Genomic DNA, 20,188 nt, shown 5'->3' on the forward strand with positions numbered 1-20,188 from the left:
CACACAACCTAGTGCCCCACTACCACCACCAACCCCCCCGCCCCAATTGGCTTCTGGACTTACCCGCTGCTCTCCCGACAGGCTTGTGGAGGACGAGGAGCGGCGCTGGACCGACGAGAACATCGACATGGTGGCTCTGAAGCACTTCCCCAACATCGACAAGGAGAGAGCCATGAGCCGGCCCATCCTGTACAGCAACTGGCTGTCCAAGGTGACCAGGCCCTGCAGTCAGCCATGTCCCCTCCTCTGTGACCTGTCAGTCAGCTCTGACCCCTCTGTGATCCAGCCCTGCAGTCGCCCTGCTCCCTCCTCTGTGACCTGTCAGTCAGCCCTGCTCCCTCCTCTGTGACCCCCAGACCCCTCTTCTGTGACCAGGCCCTGCAGTCAGCCATGTCCCCTCCTCTGTGACCTGTCAGTCAGCCCTGACCCCTCCTCTGTGACCCAGCCCTGCAGTTGCCCTACTCCCTCCCCTGTGACCTGTCAGTCAGCCCTGCTCCCTCCTCTGTGACCCCCAGGCCCCTCCTCTGTGACCCGGCCCTGCTGTCAGTCATGTCCCCTCCCCTGTGACCTGTCAATCAGCCGTGACCCCCAGGCCCCTCCTCTGTGACCTGGCCCTGCAGTCAGCCATGCCCTCTCCTCGGCCTTCCTGTCAGTTAGAATGAGCCTCTGATCAAAAACATGTCTGTCTGGAAGCGCGTTGTCAATGAAGGTGGTTACACGCGTGACGATGACTGCATCTCTGCAGCCACTGATAACTTAGGGGTTTAGGGTAGAGTCCCAGGAGTGTGGCTGGACGGCTGTTTCTTATCTCCATGCAATGGTTGCTCCAACCAGCAGATGTGGCTTCAGCGCGTCTGCAGGGAAAGCCTCTGCTTCCCCTTCGCTCTTACTTTCCTCACTGAACAAGGGGGAGTTCTCATTTGTGTGAAAGTTTCATACGCTAAGATACTACACAGAGGTGACGTTTCCAGCACAGCTGTGAGCCGTCCTTTTCTCTGAAAAGGAGGTCGGGACACTTGAGTGAGTTGTCTTGTGCACGTCATTTGGTAGTGCCTGATTCAGGGACGTGTCAGGGTCGCAGTCTAAAAGGGGCGAGACAGGGACGTGGCCCGTCCGGGAGAGGTCTTGGCGTCGGGTCTTCACAGGCTCGCGGGCCTCCTGAGCGTCAGGAAGGGCTTGCCAGGCAGAGGGCCTGACAGGAGCAAAAGCAGCGGGCAGGTATGTTCATGGTGCTAGAACAAGCATGTCAAACTCAGGCTAACACGGGCCAGATAAACAAGGTTTAAGTGTATGTGGGCCGCAAAAAAACAAACGCTTCAATTTTCATAGAAACGTAGGTTTATTCCGATAGAGACATGCTGAATACAAAGGGCTGAAATAAATGAGTAATCGTTAACATAAAATAGAACATTTTAATAAAAATTGATATATTTTTTTTAACATTAACTTACCAGACACTGAATAACTGCACAAATAAGCGTAACGCAAATAAACCTATTTTTCTTGTTCTCCGAAAGCAAAATATTTCCTGTTGCGCACACCAAACAAGTCAGTATAAGACTAATGACGTGGCCATCGGCTGCTAAAATATTCACTGCTAGTATTAGTGGAGAGAAATGGTGTGCCTGCTCGGAAGGCGCGTAAGGGAAATGAATGCAACACGATTATAGTAATCAGTCATTAGCGAACGTTGTAGTTCGTTATTAATAATTAGTGTAACAGGATGTTGTAAAAATTAAGCTAACAAAATTTTTGTTAAACCATTTCTTACATACCGTTGTATTGGCTGGGGAGTTTGACATGCTTGTGCTAGAATCTCCTATTTACTTCCAGACTCGAGATGCTAATCCTTCAGTTATAGGCAGTAGCTCCTCCCAGTGGCTTGTCTTTTCACTCTTCGGTGTTTTTTGAAAAACAAATGTTTTTTGTTGTTTTTAATATATTTTTATTGATTTTAGAGCAGAAGCGAGAAAGAAACAGCAATAATGAGTATCATTGATCAGTTGCCTCTTGCATGCCCCCTACTGGGGATCGAGCCACAACTCAGGCATGTGCCCTGACCGGGAATTGAACCAGGACCTCCTGGTTCATAGGTCGAAGTTCAACCACTGAGCCACACCAGCTAGGCAAAAAACAAATGTTCTTAAAGAAATACTATTTAAACCATAATTCATCAGTAGTTTTGCTTGTGTATGGAGTGAGCTATGGACACATTTTCTTTCCTGTGAACATCCACGGTCCCAGCACTGTTTGTTGAATGACCTCTACTCTGCAGTGTCACTATCAAAATGGACTTCCCGTGTGCATGGGTCTGTTTCAGAGCTCCGTCCTGTCCACTGCTCGGTTTGTCGCTTCCTGTGTGCAAATCACATCCTCCTGGTGACAGTGATAAGTCTGATGGTCTAGGTCCTCACCCCTGGCTCTTCTGTAGGGCGGTCCTGACCCTTTGGGCCTCTCCTCTCCAAATGTCATTTAGAATTGGTTTGTCACGTGGTAGCAAAACTGCCACCCACTGCTGTGATTTCGGCTGGGATTCCATTGATTGTCTGTGGATGGATGTGACCTGTGCACGGTCGGGGGCTTTTTCTGCAGGACCGTGGTTCTCTACACTTACACAGGTCTTCTCGTGTCTTCAGGGAGTCAGCATTCTCTGTGCAGATTCTCCGTTTCCAGATCTGGTCCCAGTTACCTTGTATTTTTTCTTTGCTGTGTTGTAAATGACATCTTTTACTGCATTTTTAACAGAGGGTCATTCAATAATATGGAAATATGATTGACTTTGGTATAATAACTAAGACCATTTCTTCTTAGTAATTTGGGTCTTACCTTCTTTCTACAGGATTACATCCCAGTAGACCAAGAAGAGTTGAGAGATTATGTCAAAGCGAGGCTGAAAGTCTTCTATGAAGAAGAGCTGGACGTTCCCCTGGTCCTGTTTAACGAAGTGCTGGACCACGTGCTCAGGATCGACCGGTGGGCTTTTTGTTGTCACAGCCCCCCACCCACCTGAGCTGCTCTGGGGCGGGGGATCGGTACAGGGACTGGTGCTCTTCTCCCGACTGACCCTCCCAAGTCCACCTCCGTGCCCCCTGCCAAGGGACCCCCCCTTCTTTCTGAGTCCAGCTTTTCTGTCCCACACTTGCCTGCTAAGCAGACCTCCATCAGCTGATCTTTTCATCCCACTGGACCTGGCAAATAAAAATGTTAAATTGTTATTTAACAAATTCAAGTTAAAACACATTAGAAATGTTGTAGACTGAATCCTAGAAAAGTGCAGGACACGAGTATCAAAAGGGGAATGCAGCATAAAGCCTTAAAATGTATTCTTTCTGGTACCGTTTCAGAATATTCCGCCAGCCTCAAGGCCACTTGCTTCTGATTGGGGTCAGTGGAGCGGGAAAAACCACCCTGTCCCGATTCGTGGCTTGGATGAACGGTTTGAGTGTGTACCAGATCAAGGTGGGTCTCCGTAGGCTCTTCATCCGGCAGGGGGTTCTGGTTCCTGCACAGAGCTCCTGGGGTGAGAGGGCCTAACCCGCCGCTGCCCCCGCAGGTCCACAGGAAGTACACGGGGGAAGACTTTGACGAAGACCTTCGGACAGTGCTGAGACGTTCTGGCTGCAAAAATGAAAAGATAGCATTTATAATGGATGAATCCAACGTGTTAGATTCTGGATTCCTGGAGCGAATGAATACGCTTCTGGCCAATGGAGAGGTGATGCAGTGACCTGTTGCACTGGTGGCTGTCCCATAGTCGCGTCAACAGGACCAGTCGGGCATGGTGCTCTTTATCTCCTAGGTCCCTGGTCTATTCGAAGGCGATGAGTACGCCACCTTGATGACCCAGTGCAAAGAGGGGGCCCAGAAGGAGGGCCTGATGCTGGACTCGCACGAGGAGCTGTACAAGTGGTTCACCAGCCAGGTCATCCGCAACCTCCACGTCGTCTTCACCATGAACCCATCCTCAGAGGGACTCAAGGACCGCGCGGCCACGTCCCCGGCTCTTTTCAACAGGTACACGGTCTGCGCTCAGCTCTGGGTCAGCACATGGGTTTCCCTCCAGGGGCAAACCCTGCCGTGGCCGCTGTCTGAGGCTCGGGCATTTCCGCAGGTGTGTGTTGAACTGGTTTGGGGACTGGTCCACGGAAGCACTCTATCAAGTTGGCAAAGAGTTCACCAGCAAGATGGACCTGGAGAAGCCGAATTACATTGTGCCCGACTACATGCCGGTCGTGTATGACAAGCTGCCACAGCCACCGTCACACCGGGAGGCCATCGTGAACAGCTGTGTGTTTGTCCACCAGACTCTTCACCAGGTGGGTCACAGAGCGGGCCCTATGGCACTTCGTGGTTGCCCCTGTGCCGTCACCTGCAACAGAGATACCCTGCTCTTCTGCTTCCTGGCCTCTGCCGACATCTCCTTGTCACCGCCCTTTCCCGCCCCCGATTCTACCTGAAGTGTTCTCTCCTGTGCTCACTGACGCCCTGTGTCCGGGCCTGAGCCCTCCTCGCCCAGGGATCCGCACGCTGTTTCTGTAAAGGGCCAGACGGGTCTCTGGCTCTGCTCTTGTAGCACAGAAGCCCCCAGTTCCCGTGCAGACGGATGGGCGTGCTGTGCCCCCCGCTTCCTGCACAGGAACCTGCGGTGGCAGGGCTTCCCTGGGCCTGGCTGCTCACCTTGCTCCTGACTCTGGTAGAAGCGTCCAGTCCGCTTCCACCTGAAAAGCCTGTAACAACTACTCTGAGCTTGTGGGGGTTCTGGCGGCCACTGCCCAGCCCTCCACACCCCCATCACACCTGCGGGCACCTCCATGGCTTCCAGAATGCCGTCCAGCCCTGGCTTCCTGCTGGCCGCAGGTCCCGCCGCTGTGCGTCACACATCCCCCTCTGGCAGAGGGGCAGCGTGGTGACAGGGAGCCGGTGCTGCCTTGCCCAGGGCTGGCTCTCGTGGTGGTGTCCACAGAAAGCAAGCAGTGGGCGGCGGAGGCGGCATCACTAGCCGTAGCAATCCCGTTTGTAGTTCCATAGCGACTACACCGCCATGACCCGCCTCAGGAAGCACGTCTGAGGTTGTCAGAATCCCCTTCCTGTCTTAGAGGAGCTTGAGGAGAAAGCTTAGGCTTCAGGGGCTTTCAAGACCTCGCAGGAGGCTGAGCCAAGGCCCCAGCTCAAGTGTTGTGGCCCCTGAGGGCTGGGTACATGCCATGTGTCACACCGTGGCCAACAGGCAGAACTGGAGAAGCTTTTGAGGTTAAATCGCAGAGAACGCCCTGAAGAGTGAAAGGTTTAACTTTATTTTCTAAAAGGCTAATGCTCGGCTCGCCAAGCGGGGCGGGAGGACGATGGCCATCACGCCTCGCCACTACCTGGACTTCATCAACCACTACGCCAACCTGTTCCACGAGAAGCGGAGCGAGCTGGAGGAGCAGCAGATGCACTTGAACGTCGGGCTCAGGAAGATCAAGGAGACTGTCGACCAGGTACTCGCCGCACAGCCACGCTACACGGGGCACAGCAGTGAGGGCCTCTAAGTAGTTACCCACGTGCTCCCGCCTGGCGTGGACTTGTGTTTCAGGTCGAAGAGCTGCGTCGTGACTTGAGGATAAAGAGCCAAGAGCTGGAGGTGAAGAATGCGGCGGCCAATGACAAGCTGAAGAAGATGGTGAAGGACCAGCAAGAGGCCGAAAAGAAAAAGGTGAGTTTTCATTTCAGGATCTGCAGCCCTCGTGAGTCGGGCGTTTTCAGTCTCCGAGAAGGGCGGAAACTGACTGAGGTGGCTTTCGGGGTTTAACAGGTTAAGGGGTGGTGGTGCTTGGGGCAGGGTGAGGAGTGCGGCTCTAGGAGCCACTCAGCAGGTTACCCATCCGTAGTCCAGCGCTGAGCCGGCCTTCCCTTCCAGGTCATGAGCCAGGAAATCCAGGAGCAGCTGCACAAGCAGCAGGAGGTCATCGCAGACAAGCAGATGAGCGTCAAGGAAGATCTGGACAAGGTGGAGCCCGCCGTCATCGAGGCCCAGAACGGTATGGGCTGTCTTCGGCCCTTAAGGCAACGTTCCCGTACAGCTAGGCTGCTTCCGCCTTAGCAAAGCCCTTCTCATGAGAAAACTGACAAAGCAAGCTTCATGCTGATACAAACTTCCTAAAAATCTGGAGATTACTTAAATAGGCTATTTGTAATTCTGGCTTGAATTTCAGCAAAAAATACTCTGAAGTGTGCCGTGTTGCCCTCTTGTGGTCATGTGTGAGAGTGCTCTGGTCGGGGCCGGTGGCTGCTGATTTAAGTGGTGACCACCGTGCCTCCCATTCCTTCCACCATGGCTCGTGCCCTGTGAGCCACGGCTGCCGTGGGGCAGACTGCTTTGTTGACAGTCTGCACAGTAATTAGGAGTGGCCTCACCTCTGTGCCCCCTGCCTGCTCGCTCACATTGAACTCCTTTCCAGTAACTCGTTATATGTCGTCTCCACATCACACCACAAGAGAAACTAACAGGCACCATCCAAACTATCCATTTTTACTCACAGTTGGACGTAGGCGAGACTTTAATTTAGTTCTCATCTGCTGAGTAATCAATCGCTTAAAAAGTGTTTTAAATCAAGTTCAGGCTGGAAAACTGCCTTTCAGCGTGTGGAAGGCACTGACCATTTCTTAGGCCTGTGGGTCCATGGCCTCACGCAGCCAGTCAGACAGCTTCTAGACTAGCCGGTCAAAAGCCTCTTGGTTTAGACTGTATGAAATGCAGTTACATTACGTTTAAAAACTGTTTTAAAATAGTTCCAGTCCTTCGTGAGGCAGTTTTAAAGGTGAGAGCCTGCTCTTCATACAGTGTTGCAGTTCGTGCTAGTTCAGTAAGCTCTCCACGACTGTTTAAGAGACCGGCTGCTGAAGCTGTTCTGGGGTTTAAGGACAGAAACTCAGCTGTTCCTGAGCAGTTGTCCTGTTCTGCTTGGAGCCAAAGCGTCTGGCTGTGGTTTGCTCCCTTCTCACTGCCATGCTGTCTTCTCCCCCCAAACCTCTTCCGCCTCCACCGCGCTCAGCCGTGAAGTCGATAAAGAAGCAGCACCTGGTGGAGGTGCGGTCCATGGCCAACCCCCCTGCCGCCGTGAAGCTGGCGCTCGAGTCCATCTGTCTGCTGCTGGGCGAGAGCACCACGGACTGGAAGCAGATCCGCTCCATCATCATGCGGGAGAACTTCATCCCCACCATCGTGAACTTCTCTGCCGAGGAGATCAGGTGAGCGGCGCGGGCCCAAGGGAACTGCGGGTGTCGGGGTGCTGTTGTCTCTGGCGTAAGTTGTGTTCGTCACAGAGCTGCCTTTCCAGGCCACTTCCACCCACAGGAGTCAGGTTTTCCCCACGTTCCTGCCGGGGTTTGTGGTCCCTTCACCCCTGCGAGCCAAGCCCGGCTGCAGAGCTGGCCCCAGCCTATCTCCTGTCAGGGAGGCGAGAGGCCAAAGGTCAGAGTCCTCAGCAGCAGCATCCACTGTCACCTAGAACGAGGGTCGGAGTGGCTCATCCTCCGTGGTCACTGGGGCAGCAGATGGGAACTGGCCATTCCCTTTGGATTTCCTAAGAGCTCTGCTTCACTTTGCCTGGCACGTCCTTAGCAGCACACCTCCTCTGTTGCAGTGATGCCATAAGGGAGAAGATGAAGAAGAACTACATGTCCAACCCGAGCTACAACTATGAAATTGTGAACCGGGCTTCCCTGGCCTGCGGGCCGATGGTGAAGTGGGCCATCGCACAGGTAAGGAGCCCGGGAGCTCCCGTGCGCGGTGACCTCCTGTGCCGTTGCTTGTGAATAAGCGTTCCGTCCGCCCTCCTCAGCTCAACTACGCAGACATGCTGAAGCGCGTGGAGCCTCTGCGCAACGAGCTGCAGAAGCTGGAGGACGACGCCAAGGACAACCAGCAGAAGGCCAACGAGGTGGAGCAGATGATCCGGGACCTGGAGGCCAGCATCGCCCGCTACAAGGAGGAGTACGCGGTGCTCATCTCCGAGGCCCAGGCCATCAAAGCTGACCTGGCCGCTGTGGAGGCGAAAGTAAGTCCTCGGGGACCCGCGCCCTTTCTGCCCCGCCCCGCCCCCCCCCCCCCCCCCCCGGATTCTGTCTCTTGGCGTTAACATGCGGTGCTTGCTGGCCTCACTTGGCAGGGGCAGAGTCAACACCCATGAACATGTGCTGCATGCACCTCCTTTGTCTCGGCGAGTTAGCTCTGTCGTGGCTGAGATGATGCTGGGGACGCTGAGTGGCATTTAGATAGATGCCCCTGGGCGGGCTAAAGCCAGGGCACCTCCCCCCAGCCCCAAACCTGTTTGTTCTCCAGTCACCGAGGGCCACCTTGTCAGGGCCTCCCATCCACTGTGTCCCCATCATTGCTCACACCCGCCCTGAGTCCTCAGAATACTCTAATCTCTGCCCCGCATCTTCCCTGCAGGCCAGCCCTTTCCTAGCTGTCCCTTCCACCTTCCTTCTTCCTGCCCCATCTCTGCTCACGCATGGGCTGATACGCCCGTCTCCTTCGGGCTGTGACCTGGAGCCTGTTTGTATTGCCGCCCCCAAGCCTGCAGTGTGGGGAACGGCGTGCACTTCCTGTGTAGACCCTGCTGCTTGTCCTCTAGGTAAACCGGAGCACTGCCCTTCTGAAGAGTCTGTCTGCTGAACGCGAACGCTGGGAAAAAACAAGTGAAACCTTCAAAAACCAGATGTCGACCATTGCTGGGGACTGTCTCCTGTCGGCGGCATTCATTGCTTACGCGGGTTACTTCGACCAGCAGATGCGGCAGAACCTGTTCACCACGTGGTCCCATCACCTGCAGCAGGCCAATATCCAGGTACAGTCCCAGGAGCTTCTGGGGGCGAGCCTAACGGGGTCCAGGAAACTGGCCCCACCCAGCAGCGTGCAGGCGAGGAGCGCTAACCGCCCTGCCCCTCAGTTCCGCACAGACATCGCCAGGACGGAGTACCTTTCCAATGCTGATGAGCGTCTCCGCTGGCAGGCCAGCTCCTTGCCTGCCGACGACCTGTGCACAGAAAACGCCATCATGCTCAAACGCTTCAACAGGTATGCCGGTTGCCAGGTGGTGTGCAGACCCCATTTCCAATACTCCTCCGTGGGAAGGGTGGACAGGACGGTGGCCGTGGGTAGGCAGTGCTGACCGGTCTGTGCTCACCTCCGATGGAGGGGGCATGTCCTCCTCTTCGGTTTCAGCATCTGAATCGCTCTGCAGTGACCGTTTCTGCTCTAACCTTTTGAAACCGAATGGCCGAGTTGTCTGTCGGGGTGGACATTAAACAGACCAGACCCTCTTGAGATGTTAGAACTAAAAATATTCAGCTTGAAGTAGTGTTCCAGGGGAAATTGCTGCCCGAGTGAGACATGGACCGTGACTCCACGAAGGTGGGCTAGACACTGCCCGTCACAGAATCCTCGGGACGGACCGTGATGACACCCAGCTCTCGGGCTCGGCCCTCTGCAGCAGCGCTCACACCCGGTGTCCTTGCTGTTTTCTTTTTAAAGACTTTTAAATCGATTTTTAGCGAGAGAGAGAGAGAGAGAGAGAGAGAGAAACATCAATGTGAGAGCACTAAACATCTATCGAGTCTGTAACCCAGACATGTACCCTAACTGGGAATCAAACTGGCAACCTTCTGTGGTACCGGACACCACCCAACCGAGCCACACCGGCCCGGGTTGGTTTTTTTAAGCCTTGTCCTCAGGTTTATTTTTAACCTCACCTGAGTGTGTCGGAGCCTGTCAGCCCTTGCTGTGTGCCACTGTTCCAGGGACACAGACCATGGGACTCTGCCAGTGTTGGAGTTCAGGAGCAAACCCTCAGGTCCCATGAGCAGATGAGCATCTTGCCTGGTGGTACTGGCGAGAGTATTGCTCCGTCGGTGGTGTGTGGAGCTGGATCCATCTCATGGAAAGCACGCACACTTCTAGGCACTGATTCGATAGCTGGCACGTGGGGCCAGAGTGTGCCAGCGGAAGGTGGGGTGCGACAGGTGCCCTCATTAGGCCTGTGCACGGGGAGGCCGGGGATCCTCGCCAGTCCGCTGTCCACACAGAGCCGTGCATGCACCAAGGGGGCTCGGCAGACGGAGTGAGGCCAGGTGCTGAGCAGGGGGTGCACTCCCCCTTGGACACACACATCTATAAACGCCTAAACCTTCTCCACACAGACCGACCAGAAACTGGGGGCCACGGGGGGATTTTTCTCACTCTTTGTAGCTTCTGAGCTTTATAGAAGCGTGTGTGTATATTACGTTTTAAACTTTGTCTTAATTGGCTGTGTGACCCTGAACAGATTTTAGCCTCTTTGTTCCTCATTTATAAAAACGGGTGTGAGAACATGCCTGATGGGATTATTGCTGACAGGTGCAGCCGTAGCACTGACGTTCCTACCCATGAAGGGCCGTGACTAGTACGCGGAACAGTCATTCTGCCGTGTGCTCCGCTGAGAGAGGGGTTTCACTTCAGCCCTGCTCAGCATCTCCGTTCGGTCACGATGGTCATTAGTATTTGCAAACCACACCTGAGCGGCAGTAGCCTCTCCACCTGCCTTGTCAGGCTCGGCCCCTCCCCCCCATGTTCTTGTCCTTCCTGTTGCCTTCCCTGACGGGCTCCTCCGCCTTGTCCTCAGGTACCCGCTGATCATCGACCCCTCGGGACAGGCCACGGAGTTCATCATGAACGAGTACAAGGACCGCAAGATCACGCGGACCAGCTTCCTGGACGACGCCTTCAGGAAGAACCTGGAGAGCGCGCTGCGGTTCGGGAACCCGCTGCTGGTCCAGGTCTGCGCGCCTCTGAGCTCCTCACACCCTGCTTCCGAGAGAGCAGTCCTCCTTTCAGGGCGACGTTTAGTTGTTTCAAACACAGAAAGTCCATGTGAGATACACCTGACGGACGTGGTACAAGGGCCAGGTTGTGAGCTTTGTGAGCCTGCCTGGAGCAGAGCAGGAAAAGCTTAGAGGTTGTTCCGTTAGAAAACACACCCAATAAAAGCAGTGCTTGCACGTAGATTCCACTTAGCTGGACCCGTCCCTGGCAGTGACGGAGATGCCCGACAGTCATGGGCACGTCTGGCTAACGTGACTAAGAGACGGAGGGTTTTTTAAAGCAGCCACTGTGGCTCTGGCTGCCGTATTGCCAGTGCTGGTCTGAATGGCTGGTGCGCTGGGAAGGTGTGCTTACCCGGAGCAGGACGTCTGTCGATGCACCCTTACCTGGGCACACACAGTACTCACCCCGGCCAACTGCATGTGTGTCTGCAGGATGTGGAAAGCTACGACCCGGTGTTGAATCCGGTGCTGAACCGCGAGGTGCGGCGCACGGGAGGGAGAGTGCTGATCACCCTTGGGGACCAGGACATTGACCTGTCCCCCTCATTCGTCATCTTCCTGTCCACCCGCGATCCAACCGTAAGGAGCGAGGCCCTGCCCGTAGGAAAATGGCATGTTGGGTCGAGGCTGACGCACCAAAGCAGATGGTCCCATTACCCCTTCCTGCAGGTGGAGTTCCCTCCAGACCTCTGCTCCCGGGTCACCTTCGTCAACTTCACCGTCACCCGCAGCAGTTTACAGAGCCAGTGTCTCAACGAGGTGCTCAAAGCAGAAAGACCTGACGTGGACGAGAAACGCTCCGACCTTCTTAAGCTCCAAGGTACGTTTCTGGGTGGGGCTGGGTGGGCTGGGCTTCGAGGGGCCGATGTTTCAGGCGTGCGCCGGGCTCTCAGAGCGCACCCCTTAGCAAGGGAGCGCTGCCGCAGACCCCGGCGTCGGTTGTTCCAGGGGAGTTCCAGCTCCGCCTGCGGCAGCTGGAGAAGTCCCTGCTGCAGGCGCTCAACGAGGTGAAGGGGCGCATCCTGGACGACGACACCATCATCACGACGCTGGAGAACCTCAAGCGGGAGGCCGCCGAGGTGACGCGCAAGGTCGAGGAGACCGACATTGTGATGCAGGAGGTGGAGACGGTGTCCCAGCAGTACCTGCCGCTGTCCACTGCCTGCAGCAGCATCTACTTCACCATGGAGTCCCTGAAGCAGGTGACCACGCGGCAGGAATGGGCTTTGGCCGGGCGAGGGCACGTGGTGCCGGGTGGGTGCTGACAGCCGTGTCCCCTCCTGGGCAGATACACTTCCTGTACCAGTACTCGCTGCAGTTCTTCCTGGACATCTACCACAACGTCCTGTACGAGAACCCCAACCTGAAGGGCATCACGGACCACACGCAGCGCCTCTCCATCATCACCAAGGACCTCTTCCAGGTGCGGCCGCTGGCTGTCGGGCGGGGTGGGGCGGGCAGAGGGGGCGCCTGAGCAGCAGCATTTCCTGCTTTGGCCCCCAGGTGGCGTTCAACCGGGTGGCCAGGGGCATGCTGCACCAGGACCACATCACCTTCGCCATGCTGCTGGCCAGGATCAAGCTGAAGGGCACCCTCGGGTAAGGGCGGCGCCAGCCCACTCCATCCTGGGCGGCAGGTTTTATAGGTCGCCTGCGGGCACTGTCCTGTCAGTCATGGCGGCTCTCATCGTGACAGTGGAGTCTAAGACACCTACTTAGCCCACCACCCTTTGCAGGGAGCCCACCTACGATGCGGAGTTCCAGCACTTCCTGAGAGGGAAGGAGATCGTGCTGACGGCCGGCTCCACACCCACCATCCAGGGCCTGACTGTGGAGCAGGCGGAAGCCGTTGTGAGGCTGAGCTGCCTCCCTGCGTTCAGAGACCTGATCGCCAAGGTTCAGGCTGACGAGGTGGGTGCTAACGTTCTCTCTCCGGGAGACGCACTAGGAGTGTGTTGTGCAAACCAGAGCCTCCTGCTTGTGCGCCTGTGTCAAACGTCTGGTCCAGGGCACCGTGCCCACGAACACGGCTCTGCTCACGGTGACGCTCCCACTGTTGTCTCCACAGCAATTTGGCATCTGGCTGGACAGCAGCTCGCCCGAGCAGACGGTGCCCTACCTCTGGAGTGAAGAGAGCCCCGCAAGTGAGCCCCGTCAGGCCCCCGCGTCTCCCTCCTGGGCTTCGCAGCCACTGGTTCCCGAGAGCAGTGTGTGTGCTGAAGCTTTAGCAGTCAGCTTAGCGGTGGGAGAGCAAACCCTTGCTCATGCCTGTCCCCTCATGCTTCAAGACCCAACAGGAAATGATAGGCAGGCCCTGGCCCAGCACGGAGGGGAGACAGGCTGTTACTCAGTGTGTGGCCAGCCAGGCTCCTAGAGGTGGGGATGAGCACCGGCCACAGGCTACGGGGTAGGCTGGTGACGACTGCCCTGTTCTGTAGACTGAGGATTCAGGGTCCTGTCTACCCAGTGATCGGGTACAGTGGGTCATTTAAAATCCTACATGTATCCAGGGGCTCACTGAGGACCCAGGACGGGGCGGTTCTCCTGAGCAGAGGGGACCAGCGGCGTGTCCTGACTTCCGAGGGGCCAAGTGTTTGCTGATTAGAAACTCCTCCCGAGAAAGTCCAGGCAGGGGGTCAGCTCAGTCAGTGCTGTCACCAACTCCAACCCTTCGCACGGCCTCGTTTCAGCGCCCATCGGGCAAGCCATCCACCGCCTGCTCCTGATCCAGGCTTTCCGCCCCGACCGCCTACTGGCCATGGCCCATGTGTTTGTCTCCACGAATCTCGGGGAGTCCTTCATGTCCATCATGGAGCAGCCGCTCGACCTGACGCACATCGTGGACACGGAGGTGGGCCTCGTCACAGGGCTCTCCTCCTCCGCACGGGGCCACGCTGTCCGCTGGACGCCCGAGCTGAATCCCAACTTCTTCATCTGCAGGTAAAGCCGAACACGCCTGTCCTCATGTGCTCCGTGCCTGGTTATGATGCCAGCGGGCACGTGGAAGACCTGGCGGCCGAGCAGAACACGCAGATCACGTCCATCGCGATCGGTAAGGGTGAGGGTGCGGGGGTGGGTGCCTGATCACATTCTGGGCGGAAGCCCCACAGAGCGCCCGCCTGCGGCCTGCGTGCTGACTCAGCTTCTGGCCCCAGGCTCAGCAGAAGGCTTCAACCAAGCAGACAAGGCGATCAACACGGCAGTAAAGTCGGGCAGGTAGGCCTGTTGTGCTTGTTCAGGACGCCGGGCTCCAGGGGCTGACGGGAGACTGAGCGTGGCGGCTCTCGCTCTGCCTGCAGGTGGGTGATGCTGAAGAACGTACACCTGGCCCCGGGGTGGCTGATGCAGCTCGAGAAGAAGCTGCATTCCCTGCAGCCGCACGCCTGCTTCCGGCTCTTCCTCACCATGGAGATCAATCCCAAGGTGGGCGCAGGGTGAGACGCTGGTGGACATCTCTGCCCAGGTGGGGTGTGGGTACCTGAGCCACAGCGCCCAGCACACCAGAGCGGTGACAGGCCCCCGTCTTCTCAGGTGCCCGTGAACCTGCTCCGAGCCGGCCGCATCTTCGTATTTGAGCCGCCCCCGGGGGTGAAGGCCAACATGCTGAGGACGTTCAGCAGCATCCCCGTCTCGCGGATATGCAAGGTGAAGCCCGCATTGGTCCGTCTTAGCCAAAGGCAGGCCCCTCTCCGAATTCAGGCACAGCCTCCATGCTCCCCAGAAGGGCCCGTCATGCAGGTGGTTTCCTAACTGCAGGCAAAGTGACATGAGGTAAAAGGTTGAAAGGTCCATGCACTCAGGGTCTGGGGCAGGGCTGTGACCCGCCCACAGTAAAGTTCTGGAACCCAGATTTGTATCCCAGATGTTGGGGAATCCATTGCTCCCGTCATGGGCGCCCCGAGGATGTGGGCAGGAGGGCATTCTTAATGCTGCAGTTGACCCTGGAACAATGTGACCTCTGTAATCAAAAACCCACGTGTAACCTTTGACTCCCCAAAAACCTTTGCAGTCAGTGTCCATGGGTTGGTTCCAGGGTTCCGGTGGATAGTAAATTCCATGCTACTCCAGTCCCCTATGTACATGGCGCAGAACAATGCATATAATCAGCCCTCCACATCTGGGGGTGCAAAACCCAACAATAGAAAGAGCTGACTTGTCTATTTTTTGAAAACAAGTCCACGTGTAAGTCGACCCGTGCAGTCCAAACCCACGTAGTTGGAGGCCAGCTGTGTTGTATGTTGTGCCAGTACACACCTTTCGGACACTTGTAGAGCATCGTCTTCCGCGTCACTTGTGGGCTGAATCACCTATCTCAGCAGTGTCACCAACCACACCTCACGTTGGTGTTAACTTGCCGCATAGTAAGCCCTGCAGCTCACGGTGGTTCGGTGTTCGGATGTGGGAAGCTCTTTTCAAAGCCTCGGTTCCCACGAGGATCAGCGCTGCTTTCCTAGACCGAAAGGGGCTGCTCTCTGGTGACCTGGCCCTGGTAACTTTCCTCCCGCAGTCTCCCAACGAGCGTGCTCGCTTGTACTTCCTGCTGGCCTGGTTCCACGCCATCATCCAGGAACGCTTACGGTATGCTCCCCTGGGCTGGTCAAAGAAGTACGAGTTTGGGGAGTCTGACCTGCGGTCGGCCTGCGACACCGTGGACACGTGGCTGGACGACACGGCAAAGGCAAGTGTGGGCTGTGCCTTGTCGGAGGGCGGGGAGGCCTAGAAACTCCCGGTTGTGATGGCAGCTCAGAAACACAGTGGGCAGCACCAAGGAGCTGTTAGGTGTGAGTGTGAGGACGGACCCTGGAGACGGGGACCCAGGGCGTGCCCCACCCCCTACCGACCAGCCTTTGCTCGCCCAGGGGCGGCAGAACATCTCGCCGGACAAGATCCCCTGGTCCGCGCTGAAGACCTTGATGGCCCAGTCCATCTACGGCGGGCGCGTGGACAACGAGTTTGACCAGCGTCTGCTCAACACCTTCCTGGAGCGCCTGTTCACCACGAAGAGTTTCGACAGCGAGTTCAAGCTGGCCTGCAAGGTCGACGGGCACAAAGACATCCAAATGCCGGATGGCATCAGGTACGGCCGCTCCCTGCCCGCATGGTCAGGGCACCAGGCGGTTCCCCGTCACGCGTGACGGCGTGTTCCCTGTGCTGGCTTTCCAGGCGAGAGGAGTTCGTGCAGTGGGTGGAGCTGCTCCCCGACACCCAGACGCCCTCCTGGCTGGGCCTGCCCAACAACGCCGAGAGAGTCCTCCTGACCACCCAGGGTGAGTGCCCGGGCTCCTCAGGCGCCCACCCCTGCTCCGGGGGCAGCGACTGCACCCCGCAGAGTCCTGCCGCTCAGGCGGCCGGGCAGGCTGTGTCTGTGCACGTGAGGGGGTGATTCCTCATTCAGCAATCATTTCATCCTGTCGTCTGAGACTTGGCAAGTACCTGGTATTAAGTGATGTTTTTAAACCGTCCATCTCTTACTGGAATGTTTTTTAGGACTTTTTCTTTTACCTTGCCAGATATTTCTCAAAGTGGTTCTCAAAGGGTGGTCCCCAGACCAGCATGACCCTCCCCTGCACATTCTTAGAAAGGAAGGTTCCCAGGTCCACCCCACACCTCCGGACTCAGACTGGCTGCTGGGGGCCAGCCATCTGTTTTGGGGAGGGCGGTTGGTTTTTAATTAATTTTTAGAGAGAAGGAGAAAGAAACATCAATGTGAGGGTGCAACATGGACGGGCTGCCTCCTGCACGCCCTGTGGGTAACTCTCTCTGTGGCCTCACATTGAAGTCCTTTCTTCTCTGCTCTCCCTGTTGCCTCGCTGCCCCCTCCGCTGCTGGGACGGTGGCCCAGGCGTGGACATGATCAGCAAGATGCTGAAGATGCAGATGCTGGAGGACGAGGACGACCTGGCCTACGCAGAGACCGAGAAGAAGGCGCGGGCGGACTCCACGTCCGACGGGCGCCCCGCCTGGATGAGGACGCTGCACACCACTGCCTCCAACTGGCTGCACCTCATCCCCCAGACGCTGAGCCATCTCAAGCGGACGGTGGACAACATCAAGGTGGCTGGCGGGAGGGGCGAGGCCACCCGAGTCCAGGGGCTCGCGATGCTCTTAGCCGGGTGGTAGACTGTGCTCAGTGCTGTCTCAGAGGCTCTCGCCCAAGCCAGACAGGAGGGCTGCCCTCACTAAACTGCGAGTCCCGAAGGCTGTCCATCCCCCAGGAGCTGGGGTCCGGGCTGCTGCCTGTCAGTAGGACCGTCAGGTCCAACCAGCGTCATGGAGGTCGGGCCCAGATCGTGCTCAGGCAGCCGTGGGCACCTGCACGGTGCTGTGGGTCCTGGGGCTGGTTATCGGGGAGGATCCTCTTCTGAACCCTCTTCCCTTCTCTCTGCCTTCGGTGCGAACAACCTTAGGACCCTCTGTTCCGATTCTTCGAGAGAGAAGTGAAGATGGGCGCCAAGTTACTGCAGGATGTCCGCCAGGATCTCGCTGACGTCGTCCAAGTGTGCGAAGGGAAGAAGAAGCAGACCAACTACCTGCGCACGCTCATAAACGAGCTGGTGAAAGGTGTGCTCAGGGAGCCGGGCGTCGGGCCTCTGTGCTCAGAGCGTCGGCGGGTCCCCCCAGGTCTCGCACCACGTCCTCTGCGCCGGCTTCTCCGGCCGCTGGGCCCCTTCACTTGGGCAGCCTTAGGAAGGCAGGCCGAAGGCATTTGTTTTCCTTTTATGCTGGTCCGTTGAACATTAACTAAAAGCTTTATGCAACTTCCACAGTATATAGGGGTGGGGGCAGGACAGAGAAAAAGTGGTGGTGCCATGGGTGTAAAGACGCAGGGCAGCCCAGGTGTCTCCCAGCAACCCCAAGAGCCCGAATCACCAGAGGCCCTCCAGGCAGAGCGGTGGGTTAGAGGCTGTGACTGTGGTGTCGGGTCCTCCAGACACGCACCCTCAGGTCCACTGAAATGCTGGTGAGCAGGCGGAGCCCTGGCCAGGGCGCACGTAGTGCAGCTGGGGATAGGGGTGGAGTTGTGCCTCTGGACCCACTCGGGGACCCACGTGAGTGCCAGCAGGTTGGCCCAGTCCGTGCTGGGGGATTGTGGGAACTGATGCCGGCAGCCTGGGTCTCCTTGCAGGGATCTTGCCACGCAGCTGGTCCCACTACACAGTACCTGCGGGCATGACCGTCATCCAGTGGGTGTCCGACTTCAGCGAGAGGATCAAACAGCTACAGAATATTTCTCTGGCGGCTGCGTCTGGCGGCGCCAAGGAGCTGAAGGTGGTGACAGCGCTCCTGAGGCTGGGGGAGGGGTGGCAGCAGCGGGTGGGAGGCGGAGGGGGCAAGCAGAGGCCCCGCTCTGACCCGGGAGGATGCGTGGGGCATGCTCCTCACCAGGGCTGCTTCTCCCCACAGAACATCCACGTGTGTCTGGGTGGCCTGTTTGTGCCCGAGGCGTACATCACCGCCACCAGGCAGTATGTGGCCCAGGCCAACAGCTGGTCCCTGGAGGAGCTCTGCCTGGAGGTCAATGTCACCTCTTTGCAGAACACCACCCTGGACGCCTGCAGCTTTGGGGTCACGGGTGAGTTGAGGGTCCCAAGCACAGAAGCTGGGCACGTGTCGCTCCCAAATGTGTTGAAGGTGGTCAGAGGGCCAGGAGCTTGAGCTGGGCCGTGGTTTAGCCCCGAGCACCCCAGCCATGGGTTCTCGGACTGTTCCCACTCTTCATGGGCTGGTCCTTCCTCCAGGTTTGAAGCTGCAGGGAGCCACGTGCAGCAACAACAAGCTCTCGCTCTCCAACGCCATCTCCACAGTCCTGCCTCTCACACAGCTGCGCTGGGTCAAGCAGACCAACGCGGAGAAAAAGGCTAACGTGGTAGGTGGCACCTCCTGGCCTTTGTGGTCGGGGAGACACGACCCCGTAACCAGAGCGAAGTCATCTCCCCTGTCCACCCCGGGAGCGGGACCTGCGCCTGGTCAGCCGTCCAGGAGGAGCCCCCACTCCCTCAGGAAGGCCCTCGGCCTCTGCAGCCGTCTCCTGCCTCTCCCTCCGTCAGCACTGACCCCGCCTTTCCTCGCAGGTGACCTTACCTGTCTACCTGAACTTCACCCGGGCAGACCTCATCTTCACGGTGGACTTTGAAATCGCCACCAAGGAAGACCCTCGCAGCTTCTACGAGCGTGGGGTCGCCGTCCTGTGCACGGAGTGAGCGACATTTCCCAGCTCCCCGTCTGTAGGGGAAGATGCAATATTTAACACGTACTCATTCTTAAAACCTTCGAAAGGCATGCACTTGTCAAAGCCAAGTCGTTGGTTTGAGGCTAGAGGAGCGTGAGGACAGATGGTCAGGACTGTGGGAGGTGAGGTGGACGGGCCCAGGCACGTGTCCTGAGGGTCGATGGCATGGCTTGTTTTATTAAATAAAACACTAAGCATGACCCGGCTCCCGCCTCTTCCGTCTCAGCACGCCGCGGGCACTGGGCCACGGGCGCTCGGTGAGCTCTGCTGCGGCTGCTGAATTACAAGCCTGGGTAGGAACCCCTCGGGACACCGAGCAGCCAGGGGTCCTGGATCAATAACCGATACCTGAGCCTGGCCAGCAGGGCTCAGTGGTTGAGATCAACCTATGAACCAGGAGGTCACGGTCAGGGCACATGCCCAGGTTGCGGGCTTGATCACCAGTGTGGGGCATGCAGGGGGCAGCCGATCAATGGTTCCCTCTCATCGATGTTTTTATCTTTCCCTCTCCCTTCCTCTCTGAAGTCAATGAAAATAACCGGTACCTTAGCTTGTGCAGCCCCTCGTGGGGGAGCCGGGTGCGAGGTCCTCGTCTGGCTCTGCCGCCCGTCCGTCTCCTCCCAGCATCTCATTCCCGCAGATCCTAGGGGGCGGCCGGCAGTCCGAGTGCTGCTCCTGTTCAGGGGGACGTGAGGGCGATGTAGGGGGTGTGGCCTCCCTTCCGGACAGGCTCTGCCCTTCCTGTCCCTGTGAGAGTTCCCAGGGTTGAGTGGCGAGGCCCCAGCAGTGGGAGTGGAGTCCTGCCTGGACACTCAGGCCCTGACCCCCAGCCCAGGGGCTTCTGTGGAGCTGCCATCTCCCCATCCCCGGGGGCCTGAGACTATAGCCAGAGCCGCTCCTTGCCCGCTTCTGGAACGTTCTCCAGAGAGTCGGGTGGCTGATTGCAGTCCAAAGCTGTAGTCGATTGAAAACCGAGGCCCGTTTTAAACGTATTTCTCTGAACCAACAAGAGGACCCTCAGCGTTCGTGCAGTGGGAGCCCTGGAGGTCTTCTCACACCCGGGAAGAGCCCACAGAAAGGCCACGTGGGGGAGCGTTCCCCCCAACCCTCCAGC

General features: G+C 57.4%; 1 protein-coding gene across 1 annotated transcript in view; it reads left to right on the forward strand.

Moving 5' to 3' along the window:
• Positions 1-19,274, forward strand: part of DYNC1H1 (dynein cytoplasmic 1 heavy chain 1) — a 68,519-nt gene extending 49,245 nt beyond the window's left edge. Inside the window, exons 43-78 of the mRNA XM_080684769.1 lie at positions 82-211; positions 2,840-2,973; positions 3,345-3,459; positions 3,554-3,715; positions 3,800-4,014; positions 4,112-4,316; positions 5,307-5,480; positions 5,576-5,695; positions 5,900-6,020; positions 7,035-7,230; positions 7,626-7,743; positions 7,824-8,039; positions 8,619-8,831; positions 8,934-9,061; positions 10,644-10,797; positions 11,278-11,424; positions 11,515-11,665; positions 11,794-12,047; positions 12,134-12,268; positions 12,349-12,443; positions 12,581-12,755; positions 12,913-12,988; positions 13,535-13,695; positions 13,785-13,896; positions 14,000-14,060; positions 14,144-14,267; positions 14,376-14,489; positions 15,352-15,522; positions 15,704-15,921; positions 16,008-16,111; positions 16,687-16,898; positions 17,252-17,405; positions 17,971-18,113; positions 18,249-18,417; positions 18,584-18,711; positions 18,917-19,274. Of these exons, the coding sequence (XP_080540895.1) occupies positions 82-211; positions 2,840-2,973; positions 3,345-3,459; positions 3,554-3,715; positions 3,800-4,014; positions 4,112-4,316; positions 5,307-5,480; positions 5,576-5,695; positions 5,900-6,020; positions 7,035-7,230; positions 7,626-7,743; positions 7,824-8,039; positions 8,619-8,831; positions 8,934-9,061; positions 10,644-10,797; positions 11,278-11,424; positions 11,515-11,665; positions 11,794-12,047; positions 12,134-12,268; positions 12,349-12,443; positions 12,581-12,755; positions 12,913-12,988; positions 13,535-13,695; positions 13,785-13,896; positions 14,000-14,060; positions 14,144-14,267; positions 14,376-14,489; positions 15,352-15,522; positions 15,704-15,921; positions 16,008-16,111; positions 16,687-16,898; positions 17,252-17,405; positions 17,971-18,113; positions 18,249-18,417; positions 18,584-18,711; positions 18,917-19,045 (5,434 nt within the window). The 3' untranslated portion in view covers positions 19,046-19,274. The remainder of the gene's footprint in view (positions 1-81; positions 212-2,839; positions 2,974-3,344; positions 3,460-3,553; positions 3,716-3,799; positions 4,015-4,111; positions 4,317-5,306; positions 5,481-5,575; positions 5,696-5,899; positions 6,021-7,034; positions 7,231-7,625; positions 7,744-7,823; positions 8,040-8,618; positions 8,832-8,933; positions 9,062-10,643; positions 10,798-11,277; positions 11,425-11,514; positions 11,666-11,793; positions 12,048-12,133; positions 12,269-12,348; positions 12,444-12,580; positions 12,756-12,912; positions 12,989-13,534; positions 13,696-13,784; positions 13,897-13,999; positions 14,061-14,143; positions 14,268-14,375; positions 14,490-15,351; positions 15,523-15,703; positions 15,922-16,007; positions 16,112-16,686; positions 16,899-17,251; positions 17,406-17,970; positions 18,114-18,248; positions 18,418-18,583; positions 18,712-18,916) is intronic.
• The last annotated feature ends 914 nt before the right edge of the window (positions 19,275-20,188 follow it).

Source organism: Plecotus auritus (assembly GCF_963455305.1).
Source record: "Plecotus auritus genome assembly, chromosome: 1".
In the NCBI taxonomy this organism is placed as follows: Eukaryota; Metazoa; Chordata; class Mammalia; order Chiroptera; family Vespertilionidae; genus Plecotus; species Plecotus auritus.